This window comes from Nicotiana attenuata, unplaced genomic scaffold, assembly GCF_001879085.1.
Source record: "Nicotiana attenuata strain UT unplaced genomic scaffold, NIATTr2, whole genome shotgun sequence".
Lineage (NCBI taxonomy): Eukaryota > Viridiplantae > Streptophyta > Magnoliopsida > Solanales > Solanaceae > Nicotiana > Nicotiana attenuata.
Window position 1 is genome coordinate 1,942,089 of NW_017670235.1, and position 15,664 is coordinate 1,957,752.

Sequence of the window (15,664 nt, forward strand, 5' to 3'; positions counted from 1 at the left end):
TTTTTTTTTTTTTAAATTTATACATGCTGCTCTAATTTATGTATTTTTTCTAGGGTTTTTTTGTACTTCTGTTTAATCAATCACCGTTATTTTTGGCCTCTTGCACCATAATTTGCCGTATTCTTGAGGTCATTCTGGACAAATAATTGATTTTAAGAGATCATTTTTGATTGCCATTAGGGTATCCGAGTGTTATTCCCCTGGCTAATTTTAGGGTTCCTCAAAAGGGAATAGAAACAGGAAATTCTTTGCTCTCTGCCTGTTAAAAATTGAGTCTTTAAATTGTGGGTAGAGTTACCTGGTACCTATGTTGTTGGGGGGTACCTGGTACTTGGTGGAATAGTCGAGGTGCGCTCAACCTGACCCTGGACACCACTGTTAAAAATTGAGTCTTTAAACGATAAGCCATGTTCTTTTGTCCAGACGATGCTAAATTGAAACCCATTGCGTACAGGTCACCAAAGAAGCAACTCTATCTCGTGCTGGAAGGCAAAATACTAGTAGGTTTTAAGAGCAATTTTCAATACCTAGTAGGGTTTCAAATAACACACTTCCTCTTGCTAATTTTAAGGTATCTGGGTTCCCAATTTCTGTAAAGGCTTTTGCCCCCAACGACCCCAAAACGAGGAAAAAAATAAAAGATTAAGGGATAAAGGTATTGCTCTCTCTGCCTGTGAAAAACATTGACTATTAAGACCACCAGCCATGTTCTTATGACTGGTGGACACTGCAAAGGCAAAACTTGACACCTTTGAATTATACTGCATTTTCTCACTAACTTTTTCTGGAAATGCAACTTTCTTTCCCTTGGGGGACACAGGATAGACGTTATGCAAATTTCTCATTTAATTCGTGGGAACAAATAAGTGGATAACATTGGGATCTAGAGTTTTACATACTGAAATAGGATCTATTTGGAGAAGAATGCAGACTTTGAGGAGTCATTTGCTTCTTTGGAAGCCGTTATTGTGCTCTGTATGTTCTTCTCATTTTCGCCTTGGTTTGTCTTTGAGAGGTTTGGGCCCTTTAGGAAACTATTTCTACGAGTTTCAGCCTTCAATGTATTTATTGTTTGAATTAGTCAGGCAATGTCAGTTTGTCACTTAAAAATCCTGAGAGGATATGCTCTATGTTTTTGTATGTGAATATTCTTCTTCGGAGTAAGACGGTTGGGTAAATGATGATCTATTTTTGTATGGGGTTCTACAGATGGTGGCAAGAATGGTTGGAATATGTGAACCAAAACCAGGCAAGTGCTGTAAATGATGGATCTGCTTCTGAGCATCAGTTCTTAGGCGGTTCTAGTGCTTTGAAGAGGCCTTCCAGCATTAATAATTCTGACTTGATATATCAAGCAGCCTCAGGGGATTCTAATGTGGGGATTGAGCTGCATGATACTCTTGTAGAAGGCACTGATTATATATTACTTCCTCAGGAAGTGTGGAATCAACTATATGAATGGTGAGTTTCTTAGAAAATGTTCTTGCTTATACTTTTTAGTATGGTTTTATCTGCTGTATGTTAGTTATGTACGTTGACAAACTTAATTCGTTGGAGCGTAAAAATTTGAAAGTTAGAGTAGATTAAAGATTCAAAACAATTGGTAAATAATCCAAAGAAATCATGATTTAGGTAGTTACAGGACCTCGGAACTATATAAAGGTAGATCTTCTACTGCTGCATTTTTTATGGAATAAAAGCCTATAACTTTATGGTGGTTGTGTAAAAAGAACTGGAGGCAAAAAACTTCTCATAGGAGACGATGGACCTTGAAGAGTAGCTTTTACTTGACCCATCGGTGTTGCTGGGCTGGGTAAGGCAAGGGGTTGGAGTAATTCTAGGTGATGTGAAATGTGCACAAATGACTTGGTTCAAGTGTTTCCTCCTTTATGTTACGAATAAAATTCTTTGAGTTTCATTGGTAAGCTGGGATTGAAGTAATATGCTAAGCATACTTATGTAAATTACATACTGCAACAAGTTACAAAAAAATGACATGTAAATATGCAATTTGTATCCTTCTTGTGAAACTACTATAGTTCATGCAAGAAAAACTTAGCTTGACTTTCTTCTGATATAGTTCTGCCACAATTTTGGAGGAGATTGTAAACTTTCATCAATACTGAAGGTGTCATGAGAACTTGCTACTTGGTCCTTTCTTCAATTATAAGCTCCTAGATTAATGTCCTCCTCACCATTTATAACTAAAATTAGGAAAAAATCACTATTATAAAATAAAGTTAGAAAAAGGATATAGAGAATAGAAATAATGAAACTTGATTTGACCACTTTTTCCCCCCCTCCTGTATGGTGCTGTTGAATGCTCTTTCCCCTTCACAATTGCTAATTCTGAAGGCCCGTGTCCTCTGCTAGCCCCCAATATTCCATTTTATTGAACACTCTAATCCTATCTCCTTTTTTTGATAAAGTCCTTAACGTTCTCTCTCTTTACTGTCGTGGTTTAGATAAGAGATATTTTTTGGTAGCTTTGCATAAGCATTATAGGTTCATTGGGAGAAGCCATATTGAGGAAGTAAGGATTAAGCAAGTATTATGAAATTTAATGGCCATTTTTCTGTTAAAGCACTATTAAGGAAATAGAATAACCATTTCTTGGTTTAGGTATGCAGGAGGTCCTATATTGCCACGGAAGGTGATCAACTCTGGTCTCTCTCAGACTGAGTTGGCCGTAGAAGTTTATCCTCTGCGTCTTCAGTTACATCTGATGCCAAAAGATGAACGCTCTACCATAAGAATAAGTAAAAAGGTAAGATCATCAGACTATTTCTGTCTTTTCACACAATCCAATTTTCCGTCCCCTCTTTCAATAAGACAGTGAAAATCAATTGAAGAGAAATAAGCGTACATGAAAAGTATCCTTATTTGATCATGAAGCCCCTAAGCTTATGATGTTTTTTAAGAGGGCATTCTTTGTTGTTGTTTGGGCAGGAGACAATTAGAGAACTTCATAAGAAGGCTTGTGAGATTTTCTCTCTCAACCCAGAACTAGTAAGAGGATCTATTGATATACCTTTTTGAGCCTTCTGTGGTTCCTGAAAGAAACTATGCTTTTTTCACTTCTGTAGTTTGAACCCTCTCTATCCTTTTCAGGTTTGCATTTGGGATTACTTCAGCCATCAAAAGCATGCATTGATGGACATGGAAAAGACACTTGATGATGCAAATATACAAATGGATCAGGATGTATGTTTCTGTATGCTGCAATTAATTCTTTTAAGACTATTATCTCTGCCACAGAGGAACCAGTTAAGGATCTAGAAGTCTGGTCTAACTTTGATGTTCTTTGATTTTATCCATCAGTTGTGCTATACATACATGATATATTTACTTGTTCGGTGTTGTTTGAATATCAAATACTATTTCTCTAGCATTTGGCTCTATCTTGAAAAAGTTAGAAATAAACTGGTCTTTGTTATCCTCTCTATTACTTCTTCTTGGAGATGTGGAATGGAGCCCTCTGCATTTACATCTCTGTATGGCGTGTTTTTGTTATTTTCTTTGATAAGTATAGCTTTTTGCATGATAGTGAAGAACTTGTAAGATGATGGATGCAACGCCAGAATCTATTCATGGTAGTTCTCTTTTTCTTTTGTGATAAATTCATGAATTTTTCTTTATGGCAGTCATGTAAGGTTCAGCTTTCTTGTCGTGTCGTATGATCACAAATTTTGATTAAAGGGAAAAAAAAGGCAAAAGAGCTAATGTATGAACTTATGACTGCTGAGAAGGGACACATTTGCTGTGTCATGCGACTTTGTGAGACTAGTTGGAAAGATAGTTGGGATTCGTCCACAATTGGGTGTATTCAGAACCAAAGTAATTGCTTCTCTTTGGTCTAGTTTCTGGCCTCTAAAGTAATGGACCCTGGAAAATATGACCTTATTCATTAGTTTTTGAGTAAAGTTCTGCTATGAATTTCCAGCATGACTGAATGAACGTTTATAGTTGCATATACGTCTGAATCTAGCTGTTATAGTTTATAGCAGAAAGCTCTGATGAGTGTAAGGACTACTTTAGTGCAATTTCTAGTACACAAAATTCAAATTACAGGTATTTTCTTCTTCTTTTGTTTGAGTATAAAAATGAATGATAAGTTCATGGAGTGGAAAGGTCATTAAGGTCAGTATGCCGGTTGACAATGAATTATAATGTTGCATGGATTGCCAACAACCTCTTTAAGGAAATAATAAGAAAAATACTGCTACTTAAGTGGATATTGCTTCTGTTTCTTGTGAAGGTGTTCTTTCTTTTTGTTGTTTCAAAGCTTTCCCCAGCATTCTAAGACTTTCTTCCCCTGTTTTGCAATGCGATTTGCATTGAAGCAGATTTTGGTTGAGGTTGTTAATAGTAACTCTGCTGGTGGTATGAATTCTTTCCACGAAAATGGAGCAGCAGATAATGGAACGGTGGCTCTTGTGGAACCATCTCAGTCAAACTTCTCAAATGCTGAAGGGTTGTCACAGAGCAAGGGTTCAACTAGAAATGGCAATGCAGAGTTGTCGCAGTCACAGCACCTAGCTTCTTCAGGAATAGAAAAGACCTATGCCAGTACTGGTGTTAGTACGAGGGGATCTACTTGTGGTCTTACAGGGTTGATGAACCTTGGGAATACTTGCTTCATGAACAGTGCCATACAATGTCTTGTTCATACTCCAGAGTTTGCTCGCTACTTTCGAGAAGATTACTATCAGGAAATAAACCGGCAGAATCCTCTGGGGATGGTTGTAAGTTTCAGGCAAATTAACTATTTGAAAAGTAGTTTCTGAAAAATTTGATTTGGATGCTGAAAGGTTTACTAAAGCAGTGCCATTTACTAGTCACATATTGCTTTAGGCTAATATGTATTAGCAAGTCTAGAGATATTGTCCCTATAGGTGGTTGGTATACTGAAAAAGTAGTCAACTATATTGGAAGAGAGGAATAAAAACCTTTCTCATTAATAATTTAGAAATAGGAAAAGTTATTGTCTTTTGATTTTTGATCTAAATGTGCAGGGTGAGCTGGCTTTAGCATTTGGCGATTTACTTCGAAAGTTATGGGCGCCAGGGCGAACACCAGTTGCCCCTCGTCCTTTTAAGGCAAAGTTGGCTCGCTTTGCCCCACAATTTAGTGGATACAACCAGCATGACTCTCAGGTGGTGTATATACTCAGAAATTATCGCTGCTTTGACCTGCTATGAATAGGATTCTCTTTACACCCAAAATTCTTCTCTTCAGGAACTCCTTGCATTTTTGTTGGATGGACTTCACGAAGACTTAAATCGTGTCAAACACAAGCCTTACATAAAATCGAAAGATGCAGATGGCCGACCTGATGAAGAAGTTGCTGATGAGTATTGGGCAAATCACATTGCCCGAAATGATTCCATAATTGTGGATGTATGCCAAGTGAGTAATATATTGTGAGAAAATGTTAATACCTGACAAATAATGGGGCATACGCTTTGCTTCTGAGCTAGCCTTCTCAAATGTCTACTTTGATGAGTCAGAAATTTGATTATCTTGACGATTGCTCCGACTGCTGAACTATTGGGCATTGGCTCCCTATCAAGTTCTTCTTAAATGATTTATTTGATCTTATATTTGCTACATATTTCTGCTTCTATGAAGTTCACTTCCATGTTTAATGCTAATTGCAGACCTAAGCTTCAGATTTTTTCTTCTGTACTGTACTTCTCTTATAAGTCCAGGTTTTCTTTCTTCAGAAATATTAAGGCAATTCTCATGCCTTAAGCAAACAGTTTCTATTTGATTATCATTCAACAACATATCCACTCTCTTCCCTTTTAGAGTCTGACATGTAAAAACTGTTAGTTGCTTCAGTGCTACTTGTATTTACTTACTAAACCAAAAAGAAAGAGAAAGAAACAAAAACAAACAAAATAAGAACGTTATTTTCTTTATACATCCATGGCTATGGAATTTATCTGCCCTTTCTCTTTTACAGGGCCAATACAAGTCAACTCTAGTGTGTCCCGTGTGTAATAAAGTCTCAGTAACATTTGATCCATTCATGTATCTTTCTTTGCCACTTCAATCTGCCACAACACGAAGTATGACAGTAACAATTTTCACTTGTGATGGAAGTGCACTTCCAGCTGCTTGCACTGTTACAGTGCCGAAGCAGGGACGTTGCAGGGACTTGATTCAGGCACTTGGTAATTCTTGTTCCTTAAAGCACACTGAGAAACTTTTGCTTGCTGAGGTTAGTCCCTGATTACTCAAGTTACCTTTTAAGCATGAAATACTTGATGTTTAATTGGGTCTCACCTGATTCGTGTGCTGCTCGTAGATACGCGGCCATTTGATTCATCGTTTTCTGGAAGATCCTCTAATATCTTTGTCTTCTATCAAAGATGATGATCACCTTGCGGCCTACAAGATTCCAAAATTAGCAAAGAACTCGAAGTTTCTTCAACTGATACACCGTAGGGAAGAACGGTATGCATAATGTGTACCTTGTTTGCACCACTAGAGATAGGCAGTTAATGTGTTGCCTCCTGATTTAATTGATCGAGTGCTGTCCAATATTCTTCATCTGCATATATATATATATATATATATATATACACACACACACACACACACACCTACATGGCTATAGTTATTTAGCATTGTACCCATTTTTTGTTTCTCTTAAATACCCCTAATTATACATTGCTAACACATTAGTAAAATGACTATTTTTGTCTTCCATCTCAAGAACTAAACCTCACTTCTCCCTCCCCACCGGATCCCCTTCCCGTTGTTCCCTCCCCCCTTCTTCCCTTTGCAGACCTATATTGAAGTTCACTGCAACTTTAACTCAAATGAAATTCACAAAAAAGAAAAGAAAAAGAAATTGAAATCCAATTGGAAAAAGAAAAAGAATCAAAACACAGAAGTTTCTTCCCATGGTCTAATGAGCTTTGCGAAAAGCAATGTTCTTTCAAAGCGTCCTCCACTCTGACCGGAAGTCGACCGACGCCTTTGTTCTTGCTAATCTTGACACTGTGTGTTGCTGGGTTTAGCAAAAATCCAAAACAATGAGAAATCAAGTATTGGAAAATTGAAGATTTTATTATATTTTGATATTTCTTGTGCTCAATGATTGAAGAGATATCTTCAGTTAATAATGGAAAATTGGATAGAAAATTGAGCTAATGATTCCTGCCAGAATTTTTCTACAGAGAGTGAATTGGAGACATTAGTCAGGATTTTCATAGAAGAATTGATGAATTTATTCGAAAGACCAAGAAGTCTCTATTTTAATTAGCTGGCAGGTATTATTAAGGGTGTTTAAGAGAGATAAAAAGTGGGTACAATGCTAACCTACTACTTTCCTTGGAGCAGCTAGTTGCAGAGTTATCATCTTTGAAAGTGATAATCCATTGTTGTATTCTAAACTTTGTCTAGGGCCATAAGCTTTTGGAAAAAAGTAGTCTGCAGCACTTTTAGGTCTAATATGCACTTCCTGTTTTCTTCAGTATCTCATTACATCTCTTCAAGGCACTTGTTGAAGTTTCCTTGGTATTCAAAATGCTATTTTAGTAAGAGAGCATATATGCAATCCTCTGTCTTCTAATGCTGCGCTTTTCTTTGTAGGGAAATTGGTATCTCTCAAAGTAGTGTTGGGTGGAAGCCTTATGGGACACCTCTTGTTTCACCAATCTCTTGTGATGATGTCATCACAAGGGGAGATATACAGTTGATAGTTCACAGAATGCTCTCGCCAATGCTAAGATCAGAAAATCCAGGATTTAACTGTGTTTCTCGCTCGAAGACATCATCATCAGCAGCCAACGCATCCCGTCTTGCCGCTGCTAGTGAAGCCTGTATGGACTCCAGTCTACCGAACGATGATCCGAGACAGAAGGATATGTCTAGCTCAAAACTGGCGAACTTGGAGAAACTACCTATGCAGTTGCTTGATGAGAATAATGCATGCATTGACCTAACTGTAGGAGAAGATAAATCAGTGAAATTGTCCTCATCGTCAATGTCGATACTTGTATTTGTTGATTGGTCTCAGAAGCTTTTGGAAAATTATGATACTCGTTACATAGAGAATTTGCCTGAAGTCACAAAATATGGGCCTGCTACAAAGAAAGCCCGTACTGAACCTCTTTCATTGTACAGTTGCTTGGAAGCCTTTTTACGTGAAGAGCCATTGGTCCCTGAGGATATGTGGTTAGTTTCCTCCTGTTCTCATTGCTCTTATTGCCAGAATTTTACACGAAAAAAGGACAACTATTTGCTCATTATATGCCTTATGTCTGCACATACCATTCCTCATGATAGCTTTGTTAGCTTTTGCCTTTTTAAGTGATTGCTTATATCATGTTTTGCGGATATATGTTAAAGGTATTGTCCTACATGCAAAGAGCGAAGACAAGCAAGTAAGAAGTTGGATCTTTGGAGGCTTCCTGAAGTGCTTGTTATCCACCTGAAGAGGTTTTCCTACAGCCGGTCCATGAAGCATAAGCTGGAAACTTTTGTAAATTTTCCTATTCATGATTTTGACTTGACAAAATACGTGGCTAACAAGAACAACTCTCGACGTCAGCTCTATGAACTGTATGCGCTAACAAATCACTATGGTGGGATGGGAAGTGGGCACTACACCGCACATATCAAGGTGAGTAATTGCCTCTAATGCTGTCTTGAGTTCATTGAAGTTTTAGCTAGCGTTCTCTTGTTGCATGACATAGAGTATTAGTCTAAGTTTTGAATGAGTAACAGAGCAATTAGTAATCAAATCTTCAAAATTGTCCTCGTGGATACAGTCCTATTGAATGTTAAAGTTGGTTAAATTGTCTTATTGAAGGCTTTCTTTCATCTCATTTATCCCTTTCCATGTTCAATTATTACAAATCTATCCTGCCACATTAACAGGCCTCCTGGTACCGCATCAGCATCTCAAGTATAATTTGCTCTCCTTTTGCAATATCTAATAACTAATGTACATATGCTAATACGCTAGTCTTTCCCGTCATGCCAGCTTCTTGATGAAAATAGATGGTACAACTTTGATGATAGCCACATATCACCAATTAATGAAGAAGATGTGAAGTCCGCTGCTGCTTATGTACTTTTCTATCGGAGGGTAAGAGCAGATCATCATCATCATCATTCTGTAAGCAATGGAGCAGTGTCTTCAGCAGGCCAACACAACATTTCTTCGCGGAAATAACTTCTCACCAACGAAAATCAACTTTCTTGTACATGAAATCAATGTATTAATTTAGTGAAATATTAGGATCCTATACAAGAAGTTTAGGCAGTTAGGGTCTCAGTGGTTTTCCCAATGGCTTTACAAAGTAAAATATGGGTGAATTGTAGGTGGGAATGACCAGCCAAAGAATACCCTTGTACCAACCCTATGAGGGGAGCAAGAAAAACATTCAAGAAACAAAGAAGTGGGTGGAGAGCTGAAACCAGTTCTACATATCTGCATTATTTTGCTGCATAAGCCTTTTTCTCCTTTGGCTTATGAAACTTGCCCCCACCCTTTTCCCCCTGTTTTCCCTTTGTTTTAGCTCATATAGTTGAAGTCGTTTTTTTTTTTTCAACTGTTACAAAATAAGTGTATTTAGACATAAGCATGTTTAGTCAATTCTTTCCCGTAATTTCTAATCACATAAAAGCGTCTAAAACATATATTAAAATCTTGGTAATATTTTTGCCAAATCTTAAACCTGCAGGTTTTGGAAGCGATCAAAATCAAATACAAGTAATTTAAAACAATAAAATTTGATTGCATCTATCAGATGTAAAACCAACTTTGCGAAATGGAATCCGACTGGGTTCTAGAAAGTCTCTTTCATTTCGTATTCTTGATGTTTACCAATGTGATGGTCCCTAATTTCAGTTACGGGTAAAGTCAAAAACGAATTTGTGACGTCCAAGAAAATAAGTCGTATAAATGAACCTAAACAAGAAAAGATAGTTGGGAATAAAATTAAATAAATGCAGTAAATACAACTCACATTTGGCCGTTGCTAAAGAGAGACGAATATCCAATTAACTAATTTTGATGAGGTTGTTGAACAGTCCATTTTTGGGTGAAAGATTGACTGCTATTATTGGCTGATACAGAACAGTAGCATTTTTTTTAAAAACAAAAAATAGCACGTAATACTAATTCCTCTACATTGTTTTCCCTTAAACATTTTGGTATAACTGGTAACTCAATGAACGGAAGCAACTCAAACGATTGACAGAGTCACAAGAAAATGAAGGTAATCTCTCTCTCTTCTTTTTTTTTTTTGTTGAAAAAAGAGGTTACTAAAAGAAAGGGCACACATAAAAGTTACGAAGCTAAGATATCTTTCAGGATGACCCATTGCTCTTTATTTGCCAATTTTCCTTTAGTTGGCTTTTATAGAGAAATGCTGTTTTAGAAAAGTTTGACTTGTATTATTTTTGCCTATTGGCATCCTTTGGATATTATGAATTTGTCTTTAAATTTCAGGTGTATAACATATGTACAACATGTAAAAACTTCTTACATTACCTATTGATTAATAACAGGTAGAAAAAGATATAAAATAGAAGTTAGATTGTAATCAATGGTAGGCCATAGAATAGAGACGCCAGCCAAATACAGTAATGCAGAAATTCACAATTCAATCAATCATCACACTAATTTTCTTTCTTAAAATAAAACAGAGGTGAGTTAGTCTTCATACGAGTGTTATTACCAAATGAATTAATTAAGTCTCCGAACATTATAATACTCCACTACCGAACCCCCCCCCCCCCCATAAACAAATCAACTAGGTCAACTACTTCAAATCATTGCTTTTCTATCAAACAGAGGAAAACGCACACACACACAAAAAGAGAGAAGCTAGAGATGAAGACATGTTTTAGTATTTTTGCCTTGTTTTTCTTCGTCCAAATATTGAGTTCCAAAGTAGATTGTCAAGTGACAGATTCATGTAATTCCAATCTTAACCTCAAAAACAAACCTCTCTTTGATACTTCTTCTTTTCATTGTGTTTCAGTATGGGCTGCACAAAACTATATCCTAAGAGTAAGTCTTTTTAACAAACACCTTTCTCCATTTATTTACTTTTTATAATTTTCTTATATAGTAGGAGTAACACTTTTCGTGATTATTTATTTAGTATATGCAAACGGATACAAAAGTATGGAGCTTTGTACTATCAGCACCCAATTCCAATTCATTCATAGGGATGGGATTTTCACCAGACGGGAAAATGGTGGGGTCCAGTGCGATTGTAGGTTGGGTGAGCACCGACGGATCTTCCACCGTGAAAAGATATTTTCTGGGCGGACAATCGCCGGAGCAAGTTGTGCCCGATCAGGGAAATCTTCAACTTATGAATGTGACATCCTCTATTATAGCTGAAAATTCAAGGATTTATATGGTTTTTCAATTGAACACTGAAATGCCCAGTAATCGCTTAATTTACTCACTTGGCCCTAATGGACGGCTGCCTTCCCCCGTCAACTACCAGTTGTCCCAACATCGGGAACATACCTCCACCTTCCTCGATTATACCTCTGGTTAGTTACTCTTCTTTTATTATCAACTCAATACATTTTTCTTTTTTAATTCCACCGGCGATTATTATTATTATTATTGTATCCTGGAGCTGAATTAATTTTATCCCATTTAGTTTGAAAATTGTTGAAACAAATACTGTAGTTCGTAATTGGTTAATTTATGTGTTTATTAAAAAGTCCATACCAAGGGGGTGGGTAGGGGTCTACGCGGCAAGTGATGAAAGCCTTTTGGCTTTTTATCGCCGGTGACCAACTACTTTATCAACTACCACTAACTACTATGTATAATAATACGATTATTATCTATCTTCAACATGCCTTCCACATAGTATATTTTGATTAATATAGACTTAGAGCATCGAGAATATTTTGATTAACGGTGAAATCGGTAAAAATTATAGCGCAAATTTCAATAGAGACAAAATCTTAGATGACTTGACTAAATCTTGATTAGTAAAACTATACGTGTATATGTGAAAATAGCAAATACGTAGCAAATTAAATTAGTTCAGGTATGTACAAATTGACCTAAACACTACCGTTAGAGAGAGAAGGGAGAGCAAAGTTTTCCCACTTCTCTATTAAAAGGTTTGGGATACAAAGCAGCCCTTTTGTGGTATTCTAATCCTGCACTAAAATAATGTTAGAGTAGATATACAACCATTAGAATCCAGTAATTTTAGCCCCAACTTTGTGTTTGTGTTACAAAATTCACGTATATAACTTATCTAGAATCGAGTAAGCTGCCTTTTCTAGAATCCAAAATCACTAAACTCCAAATTCTAGTTTCTATAACTCACATTCATTGAATTGCAACTCTACTCTAGCTTCAATGTCAGAATGAGTTGTACTCTTGTTTATGTCAATGTTTTAATAGTCAACGTTTTAAGTTTAGTTCAAGTTGGAGAAGGTATTATTATTTAAGATAATGGATCTGATATACAACCAACCTTTGAACAAATCTCACTAGTATAAAAAAATAAAAATTAAGTGGCCATGAACGTGACAATTATTCTAAAGAAGTCACCTGCAACGACTGTTCCTTATGGTGGACTTTTCCCAATTCAACTCCAACTGAGAAAAAACTAAAAAGAATTTGGAGTAGGCCTGATATTTTATTATGTAACATCTCATCTAATTATCGTAGACTTTTTCGTAAATGATGTGCATCTTCAGTCGGATAATGTATATATTACTTATGCTGATGACTGTGTCTCGAATTCAGGACATATGCATTGATATCATGTTAATTTAATAAATTCATTAGTTGAAATGTCTTGATAATTTTTTGATGTTGTGCAACAGGTAAAAGCGAATCAAAGACCCCTTATGCAAATCTGAGGAGAAGTCATGGACTCCTAAACATGTTTAGCTGGGGTATTGTGATACCAATAGGGGCAATGGTTGCTAGATACTTGAGGCAATATGATCCAATATGGTTTTACTCTCACATCACCATTCAATCACTTGGCTTTCTCCTTGGATTTGCGGGTATTATATGTGGTTTTGTTCTCGAAGATCGTCTTAGTGTTAATGTTGATAGACACAAAGCCCTTGGCATCTTCATTCTTGTTCTTGGTTGCTTGCAGGTTTGTTTCATCTATGACTAAATTTACAATCATCCTCTTTCAATTATTGTTAGCAAATATTTGACTCTAGTACATCAAACTGGCCTATTTGTTTATATGGTTAGGTTATTGCATTTTTGGCTCGACCAGGCAAGGAGTCGAAAGTGAGAAAATATTGGAATTGGTACCATTACACACTGGGAAGGGTTCTGATAATTTTGGCAGCAGTAAATATTTTCTATGGAATCCATTTAGGAGATGCAGGGACTGCTTGGAATGTTGGTTTTGCTGTTACTCTATTTGTATTGTTCACCTCTGCTGCCATTCTTGAGATTAGAATGTGGATGACCACAAAATAGAAATCTTCTCTACGTCATCCATTCATGTAATATGAGCATTTTGCTTTATATTTTTCTTCATATTTCTTCCAAATATCATAAATTCTTTTACAGTTCAACCAAACAATGAGGGTCTTATGCAGAGTATTTTGTTTTTCAAATTTAAAAGTAAATATTTTTTAATTATATTCCAAACAATGATTAAAATTTGAATAGCGGTCCAAAAACTAAGAGCAAATTTCATTTGCCGCCGGTGGAAACAATTATCATTCGCTAGCCATGAATTAAGGCATACAATTTAGAGAAAATTTCACTTTATATCCATTAATTCCAAACTATTTACCCTTTAATGCCCAGACTTAAACTATTTACTACTCCTACCCATACTCCCCAAACTATTTACCTGCTAGTTCTGTCTCAAACCACTGGAATCTTATCTAAAACGTTTCACAGCACCTAAAATGCATTAAAAACTCGACGGAAGCCAAGAAAATATATGATAGATAATATCTTCAGGAATTGAAGAAGCCATTGGGTAAAGTATTTGTTGGCTGAAGAAGTTCCTCTAGGATTTAGCCATGCCAAGGCTTTATATAGATACGTGTGTTTCGGTGTTCCCTTTTCCTTCTAGTATTTCTATTTTTGTGTGTATTTGAATATCCACCATTGCTGGGCTTGAAGCTCAATTTTATTTTTAAAGATTTCTTGTTTGATTCAAAGTGGGTGCTGTTAAATATTGTTTATAGTACCTTCTGGAAGTTCATACTGAAATTTGATAGCATTTGGACCTGATTTGAGGTGATTGAGATCGAAATTTTCAGTTGAAAATCGAAGAAGAACACAACTACAGTATACCGCTACGGTATACAATATGCTGTATGAGTATATAGCTATACTGCAACAGTACACTATTATAGTTTACAAAACAGTGTACCGCTACAGTATACTAATATACTATAGGAGTATATAGTTATACTGCAACAACATACTATTATAGTATACAATATATTATTATGGTATACTGTAATAATATGCAAGATACTGTAACAATTGTTATTTATCTGTATTGCTGTAAGTAAATAAAACAGTAATCTTTCTGAAAAATAAAACAGAAAGTTAGTAGAAACAATTCTGAAAAATAATATTTGAACTTCAAAATAATTTTTGAAACGTTGAAGGAACAAATCGAGCCCACTGAATACACAGTGTGTCCTTAAGGAAATTATTCCCCTCAAGTACCCGAGGTTATGGAATATATCCTCCGAGGATAGAACGATTTAACTCACCGGAGTGTTGGTACCAAAAACGCCGATGATCACCGAACCACTCGATGGCAGCAAAACACACTGGAATTTTAGTACAGAAGAAGAAGAAGATAATCAGAAAATTTCGTAAGTAAATATTCTGGGATTTGAAGGTCTATTTATAGCCAACTTGGTGATGTTTCTGAAGAGGTTTGCAACCTTTCAGAATAGTCATGACTGTTGGAACATGTGTGACCCTCTGAAGAGGTTTGCAACCTTTTCAGAATAGTCATGGCTGTTGGAACAGGTGTGACACTGTTTCAGAACAGCCATGGCTGTTGGAAATTTTTGCGAAAAATTTACAACGAATTTAAATCAATCCGGGAAAGAAAAATGGGCTAGACCGGACCGGGTCGCGGGTCATCCCTCCATTTCTTTTCCCACTATTTTTCATTCACACCTCTTTTATTATTATTTATTAAATAACAAACCCAACAATCCCCCACATGAATGGGGATGGCTATAAACTTAAAGGAATGCACGGACGTGTGTGTGTTTTACAAACAAGAATTGATTGCATCTGGATAAGTAGGTTTCCCTTTGAACTTTCCGTAGTGAACTTATATCGGATATACTCGGTCAATCGGTAGATTTGATATCTTTGAACCGTCGAGCTTTGTTGTATACCTAGACAACATAAGTCACACAATCAATCCTTAACCATCTATGGTTCTCACGGTTGTGTTCGTTTCAGCCATGAACACTGCCTGGTTTCATGAGTGCTTAGAGAATGGGCCTTTACTTTCATTCTCCTTGAAGCGGCTTACACTTCACACTCACATAGGTGATTCCTAAACGTGTAATCCTAAAGACACACTATCTGGTCATATCCTGCCAGACTTAGCAAATCATTAAAAAGCTTTAAGCTTTATTGACTCATCAAAAAAGCCTTAATGCTTTACCTCGTTTTTGAACATTG

The 15,664-nt window shown here is 36.4% G+C and overlaps 2 protein-coding genes across 2 annotated transcripts in view; both read left to right on the forward strand.

Moving 5' to 3' along the window:
- Window positions 1–9,602, forward strand: part of LOC109236359 (ubiquitin carboxyl-terminal hydrolase 5) — a 10,051-nt gene extending 449 nt beyond the window's left edge. Inside the window, exons 2-13 of the mRNA XM_019402532.1 lie at window positions 1,210–1,461; window positions 2,623–2,767; window positions 2,950–3,009; window positions 3,112–3,204; window positions 4,347–4,745; window positions 5,016–5,156; window positions 5,239–5,409; window positions 5,969–6,226; window positions 6,314–6,462; window positions 7,606–8,190; window positions 8,365–8,638; window positions 9,002–9,602. Of these exons, the coding sequence (XP_019258077.1) occupies window positions 1,210–1,461; window positions 2,623–2,767; window positions 2,950–3,009; window positions 3,112–3,204; window positions 4,347–4,745; window positions 5,016–5,156; window positions 5,239–5,409; window positions 5,969–6,226; window positions 6,314–6,462; window positions 7,606–8,190; window positions 8,365–8,638; window positions 9,002–9,193 (2,719 nt within the window). The 3' untranslated portion in view covers window positions 9,194–9,602. The remainder of the gene's footprint in view (window positions 1–1,209; window positions 1,462–2,622; window positions 2,768–2,949; window positions 3,010–3,111; window positions 3,205–4,346; window positions 4,746–5,015; window positions 5,157–5,238; window positions 5,410–5,968; window positions 6,227–6,313; window positions 6,463–7,605; window positions 8,191–8,364; window positions 8,639–9,001) is intronic.
- A 1,166-nt stretch (window positions 9,603–10,768) lies between these two features.
- Window positions 10,769–13,565, forward strand: LOC109236360 (cytochrome b561 and DOMON domain-containing protein At3g07570-like). The gene is made up of 4 exons (XM_019402533.1): window positions 10,769–11,038; window positions 11,133–11,535; window positions 12,841–13,124; window positions 13,229–13,565. Exons 1-4 carry the CDS (start codon window positions 10,859–10,861, stop codon window positions 13,460–13,462), a joined length of 1,101 nt encoding a protein of 366 aa, XP_019258078.1. The 5' UTR covers window positions 10,769–10,858; the 3' UTR covers window positions 13,463–13,565.
- Window positions 13,566–15,664: the final 2,099 nt, after the last annotated feature.